At 66.4% G+C, this 6,099-nt stretch overlaps 1 protein-coding gene across 3 annotated transcripts; it reads right to left on the reverse strand.

The window, feature by feature from the left end:
* Positions 1-626: 626 nt before the first annotated feature.
* On the reverse strand, positions 627-5,928 carry TM6SF2 (transmembrane 6 superfamily member 2). Of its 3 annotated transcripts, none has more exons than XM_053966108.1 (10): positions 5,815-5,928; positions 4,643-4,746; positions 4,250-4,347; positions 4,028-4,131; positions 3,493-3,575; positions 3,246-3,370; positions 3,064-3,165; positions 2,295-2,387; positions 2,093-2,212; positions 627-922 (listed from the first exon to the last, which is right to left on the reverse strand). In XM_053966108.1, exons 1-10 carry the CDS (start codon positions 5,901-5,903, stop codon positions 716-718), a joined length of 1,125 nt encoding a protein of 374 aa, XP_053822083.1. In that variant the 5' UTR covers positions 5,904-5,928; the 3' UTR covers positions 627-715. The 3 variants fall into 3 exon arrangements, with proteins under 3 accessions (XP_053822083.1, XP_053822082.1, XP_053822084.1); XM_053966107.1 differs by having other exon boundaries at positions 4,643-4,749; XM_053966109.1 differs by lacking the exon at positions 4,643-4,746 and having other exon boundaries at positions 5,815-5,893.
* Positions 5,929-6,099: the final 171 nt, after the last annotated feature.

The raw sequence follows: 6,099 nt of genomic DNA on the forward strand, positions 1-6,099 counted from the left end.
CGAGCCTTGGCTCCTTTATTTTGTCACCAGCGTCCCCCTGGCGCTGTCGCCACCCCCGAGCCCTCCCAGCCCCGGCTGGGGCAGCGGGACGGGACCGGGACCCACCGGGAGGGACCGCGGCTGCTGCGGACCCCCACCGGCGACACGAGGGCGGGGCTGTGACTGCGGCGATGTCCCCGCCGAGCTGCCCGAGGTCCCCACGGCTTTTGGGGGACCGGAGCATCCCTGGGGACACCTCCGGGGACAGGTCTGGGGACAGCTTGTTGGGACACCTCCAGTCCCAGTGCTCGGAGCGGGGCGAGAGGCACCGGGCGGGTGGGGACAGCAGGACCCGGGAAGGGGACAGCAGCCCCAGGGAGGTGACAGCAGTCCCGGGAAGGGGACAGCAGGACCCGGGGAGGTGACAGCAGCCCCGGGGAGGTGACAGCAGCCCCGGGAAGAGGACAGCAGCCCCGGGGAGGTGACAGCAGCCCCGGGGAGGTGACAGCAGGACCCGGGGAGGTGACAGCAGCCCCGGGAAGGGGACAGCAGTCCCGGGAAGGGGACAGCAGTCCCAGGGAGGTGACAGCAGGACCCGGGGAGGTGACAGCAGCCCCGGGAAGAGGACAGCAGTCCCGGGAAGGGGACAGCAGCCCCGGGAAGAGGACAGCAGCCCCGGGGAGGTGACAGCAGCCCCAGGGAGGTGACAGCAGCCCCGGGGGACAGGCAGGAGCCGTCACTGGTACTTTTTGGCGCGGGCCGGGCCGGGGGCGGCGGGCCGGAGGAAGAAGGCCGGGGAGCGCAGGCAGCGCAGCGCCAGGAGCTGCGGGCCCAGCGCGTAGAGCGCGTTGGAGAGCAGGAAACTCCAGAGCACCTCCTCGGGGGTCTGGTACGGGAACGGCGTGCGGGAGTGCAGCGAGGAGCCCAGGTGGGCGAACTGAGCCTGCGGACAGCGGCGTGGGGCGGGGGCGTGACAGGGGAGCGGCCCCAAAAGGGGCGAACCCCCCGCCCCAAAGAGTGCAAAGCCCTAACCCTGAAATGTGCAGAAAGGCGGCCCCAAAGGGTGCAAAGCCCCGGCCCCAAAGGGTGCAAAGCCCCGGCCCTAAAGGTACAAAACCCCGGCCCCAAAGGGTGCAAAACCCCGGCCCCAAAGGGTGCAAAACCCCGGCCCTAAAGGTACAAAACCCCGGCCCCAAAGGGTGCAAAACCCCGGCCCTAAAGGTACAAAACCCCGGCCCCAGAGGGTGCAAAACCCTGGCCCCAAAGGGTGCAAAACCCCGGCCCTAAAAGGTGCAGAACTCCGGCCCTAAAATGTGCAAAAACCCCAGCCCCAAAGGGTGGAGACTCTTGGACCTAAAAGGTGCAAAGCCCCGGCCCTAAAAGTTGCAATGTCCCAACCTCAGAGGGGATTTTGGCTCCAGCCCATCCTATCTATAGCCCTGCATCTCTCTCCATCCTATTTCTGTCCCACTAATCCCGGGTTCTGTCAAAATCCACCGAGGCCGAGGCAATTATCAGCCAGCCAAGCTGCTCCACTTGCAACTGCAGCTGCGGCTCTGCCCCCCGAACCCGGGATCTGCACCCCAAACCCGGGATCTGCACCCCAAAACTGGGATTTACCACCCCAAACCCGGGATTTACCACCCCAAACCCGGGATTTGCCCCCCAAAACCGGGATTTACCACCCCGAACCCGGGATCTGCACCCCAAAACCGGGATTTACCACCCCAAAACCGAGCCCCAACCCTTTACTGATTCCCAACTGGGATTTTTCCCCCAAATCCCGGGACTTTGGGGCTGCCCCGTTTGGGATTTCTCCCCCAAATCCCGGGACTTTGGAGCTGCCCGGTTTGGGATTTTTCCCCCCAAATCCCGGGACTTTAGTGCTGCCCGGTTTGGGATTTCCCCCCCAAATCCCGGGATTTTGGAGCTGCCCGGTTTGGGATTTTTCCTCCAAATCCCGGGATTCTGGGGCTGCCCGGTTTGGGATTTTTCCCCCAAATCCCGGGATTTTGGGGCTGCCCGGTTTGGGATTTTTCCCCCCAAATCCCGGGATTTTGGAGCTGCCCGGTTTGGGATTTCCCCCCCAAATCCCGGGATTTTGGGGCCCCACCTGCGCCACGCCGCCGGCGAACACCAGGCTCCAGTCGGGCAGCCAGGAGCAGCCGGGCAAGGCCAGCCCGTAGATGGCGAGGAGGAGGAAGGGCAGCAGGTAGAACAGGTAGATCAGCATCTGAGGGACAGCCAGGCTGTCACCGCTGCTGGCTCTGGTGGCACCTGGAGGGGATCCGGGCTGTCCCCCCCCCACCCCTCACCTGCACTTTGGGGTAACCCACGGGGTCGCGCAGGTAGGGCTCGTGCAGGTAGGTGTAGTCAAAGCAGGAGTCGGCCGGGCAGTCCAGGACCACCTGGGGGGGGCACAGGTGGGCGAGGGCAGGGGACCCTCCCCGTGACCCCCAAAATCCTCCAGGACACCCAAAAGCCTTGCCTGGACCCCCGAGTCCCTCCCCGGGACCCTCAAAACCCTCCCCGAGACCCCCAAGATCCTCCAGGACACCCAAAACCCTCCCCCGGAGCCCTGAGATCCTCCCTGAGACCCCCAAAACCCTCCCCGAGACCCCCAAGATCCTCCAGGACACCCAAAACCCTCCCCCGGAGCCCTGAGATCCTCCCCGAGACCCCCAAAACCCTCCCCGAGACCCCCAAGATGCTTAAGAACACCCAAAACCCTCCCCAGGACCCCCAAGATACTCCCTGAAACCCGCAAAACCCTCCCCGGGACCCCCAAAACCCTCCCCGAGACCCCCAAGATCCTTCAGGACACCCAAAACCCTCCCCGGGACCCTCGAGATCCTCCCTGAGACCACCAAAATCCTCCCCGGGACCCTCAAGATCCTCCAGGACAACGCCAGGACCCCCCAAGACCCTCCAGGGCCACCCCGAGACCCCCCCAGGGCCCCCAAAAGCCCCACCAAGAGCCCCCCAAGACCCTCCAGGATCACCCCAAGCCCTTCAAAGACCCGCCGAACCCCCCCAGGACCCCCTGAGCCCTCCAGGACCCCCCCGAGCCCCCCCAGCGCTCACCATCCCCCTGAAGAAGGTGAAGGCCGCGGTGAGGATGAGGATGAGGATGAGGAGCAGGTCCTGGGGCCGCCGGTAGAGGGGTTTGCGCTGCTCCTCTGCGATCTGCGAGAGGAAATTTGGGGATTTTGGGGTCCGCACCCTCTGCTCCAGCAGCCGCCCCAAAAGCCCCGCTCCGGCCTCACCTTCTCGGGGCTGAGGCTCGGCAGCGCCCGGGGCTGCTGGAAGAGCCGGAGGCCGGCCCAGGTGAGGAGGAGGAGGTAGGGCAGGTTGAGGAGGAAGGACGGGCTCAGCTCGGGGCTGTATTTCCCTGCGGGAGAGAGCGCGGGGTGGGCACGGAGCCTTCCTCCCCCTCCCCCTCCTCCTCCTCCTCCTCCTCCTCCTCCTCGCGGGGGGTCGGGCCCGGCCCGAGCCCCCTCCCCACGCCCGTACCGATCAGGTTGCCCAGCAGGAAAACCACGGCGCTCATCAGCAGCGAGCCCAGCCAGAAGAGACCCAGCCCCCGGTAGCTCTTCCTGCGGGGACAGCGGGAGCCCCCTCCTCAAAATTCGGGATTTTCCACCCGCCCCCGGGATCACCCCTGAGCCCCCTCCTCAGAATTATTCGGGATTTTCCACCCCCCCTCTTCCCCCGGGATCACCCCTGAGCCCCCTCCTCAAAATTATTCGGGATTTTACACCCCCTCCTTCCCCCGGGATCACCCCTGAGCCCCCTCCTCAAAAATCGGGATTTTCCAACCCCCGAGCCCTCCCGGCATCATCCAGCCCCCTCCTCACAAAATTCGGGATTTTCCCACTCCCTCCGTGATCACCTCAGGAAACTCGGGAATTCTTCCCACCCCGACCCACCGCGCCCCCTCCCCAGGAAATTCGGGATTCTCCCGAGCCCTCTCCGCAGGAAATTCGGGATTTTCCAGCCCCCTCCTCGGGAATTTCGGGGTTCTCGGGCCCCCGCGCCCCCCGCCCACCTGAGCCCCGCGGCCCCGGCCATGGCCAGGCTCAGCCCGTAGTGCACGGTGCCGTCCCAGTAGCAGGTGAGGAGCCCGTGAGCCGTGCGCAGGTGGGGATCGCCCTGCGGGGACACCGGGAGGGGACACCCGGTCACACCGGGGCTGGGGACACCCGGTCACACCGGGGGTCGGGGGGTTTCGGAGCCCCTGTGGGGGGGTTGTGCGGGGCAGGGCTGGCACCTCCCGCACGTAGAGCTCCGTGATGCCCGAGATGATCCCGTCCTCCTCCAGCGCGATCAGCAAATCCACGGCCGACACGAAGGAGAACACCACGAACACTGCGGGGAGCAGGGGGGCTCCGTGCGGGGTTCCCAAAACCCCAAATCCCACATTCCTGCTCTCTGCGGGGTCCCCAAAACCCCAAATCCCACATTCCTGCTCTGTGCGGGGTCCCCAAAACCCCAAATCCCACATTCCTGCTCTGTGCAGGTCCTGCGGCTCCCCCCAGATCCCAAATCCCTGCTCCATGTGGGTCCCACAGCTCCTTCCCAAATCCCAAATCCCAGATACCAAATCCCTGCTCCACAACCCCAGATCCCAAATCCCAGCCCCAACCCCACCCCGGGGTCTCACCGCAGAACAGGGGGTCCTGGACGAGGCCGATGCTGCCGGTGAGGATGAGGAGGGAGACGAGGCCGAGGAGCAGCAGGGTCAGGGCCAGGGCCAGCGCCGGGGGGCTGCTGTGGGATCGGGGCCGCTGCAGCACCGGCACGGCCCCGACCCCCCGTCCCCATCAAACGCTCCTGATCCCGCTGAGCTTTAGGATCAGGATCAGGGCCCCCCACCCCAGCACAGGTGGGGGCCGTGCCCGTCCTCTGACGGGGAAAATCTGGATCTGGGAATAACCCCGGGGGGCGGGGGGGAAAATCCCAAAGGGGGAAACCCCAAAGGGGGCAAATCCCAGGGGGTGAATCCCAAAAGAAGGATGGGGTCCCAGCAGGGATTGGGGAATGGGAAAATCCCAAAGGAAGAGTGGTTGGGACATCCCAGCAGGGGCTGGGAATGGATAAAATCCCAAAAGAAGGGTGGGTGTGACCCCAGCAGGGATTGGGAATGGGGCCGGAGCAACCCCAGTGGGGTCCCCCTGTCCCTCTCCAGGCTGTGTGGGAAAGCCCCAAATGAGACCAAAACCCCGATTTGTAAACCCAAAGCAGGGAGAGCAGGCGGCGCTGGGATCGCCGGGAGCCGCTCCCGAAGCCTGGGATCGGGAATTCCGGGCGGGCAAAGCGAAAGCGGCGCCCGGTGACAGCGGCGACAGCGGCGGGGACACGTCAGCGACAGCGGGGACAGCGGGAACACTCCGGGAGGGGCAGGGAGGGGGCTCCAGGCCGGGGTCACCCCAATTCCCGGGATTTGGGCTCTCCGGGAGAGGCTCCGTGGGGGCTGAACTTCCAGAGATTTAAATCCAGAGGGAAAACCGCACCTGCAGCCGCCTTCCCACGGGAACACCTGGATCGGGTGACTGTCCCCGACTGTCCCCGTCCCTCTGATCCAGGAGAGACCCAACGGCCCTGCCCGGGCAGGATCCCATTCCCCATGCCCGTTCCCCATTCCCCCTGTTCCCCACTCCCCGTTCCTGGGGCTCTCTCCCGTTCCCGGGGATCTCTCCCCATTCTTCACTCCCCGTTCCCGGGGATCTCTCCCCGTTCTCCATTCCCCCGTTCCCGGGGATCTCTCCCCGTTCTCCACTCCCCGTTCCCGGGGGTCTCTGCCATTCCCGGGGGTCTCTCCCGGTCCCCACTCACTCCAGGGAGGTGACAGCGCTGACACCGAAGGCCACCGGGAGGGCGAGCAGGGGGGCGGCCAGGGCGGCCGGGCCCGCCGGGAGCTGCATCCCGGCCCCGCCGCCAGCACCGGGCCCGCGGACTTCGCCCCGGGACCGGCCCGGGCAGCGCCCTTAAAGCCACAGAGGCACCGCGACAGCGGCGGGGACAGCGGGGACAGAGAGCGGGGACAGCGGGGACAGAGAGCGGGGACAGCGGGGACAGAGAGCGGGGACAGCGAGCGGGGACAGCGGGGACAGAGAGCGG

Source organism: Vidua chalybeata, chromosome 27 (genome assembly GCF_026979565.1).
Source record: "Vidua chalybeata isolate OUT-0048 chromosome 27, bVidCha1 merged haplotype, whole genome shotgun sequence".
Taxonomy (NCBI): domain Eukaryota; kingdom Metazoa; phylum Chordata; class Aves; order Passeriformes; family Viduidae; genus Vidua; species Vidua chalybeata.

Excerpts from the sequence above, each read along its gene's own strand:
- TM6SF2 (XM_053966107.1), bottom strand. The coding sequence starts at position 5,903 with ATGCAGCTCCCGGCGGGCCCGGCCGCCCTGGCCGCCCCCCTGCTCGCC. Across the intron at positions 4,132-4,249 it reads CGGAGCTCTACGTGCGGGAG|GGCGATCCCCACCTGCGCAC; the intron begins GTGCCAGCCCTG and ends GTGTCCCCGCAG. Across the intron at positions 3,576-4,027 it reads GCCGGGGCCGCGGGGCTCAG|GAAGAGCTACCGGGGGCTGG; the intron begins GTGGGCGGGGGG and ends CTGTCCCCGCAG.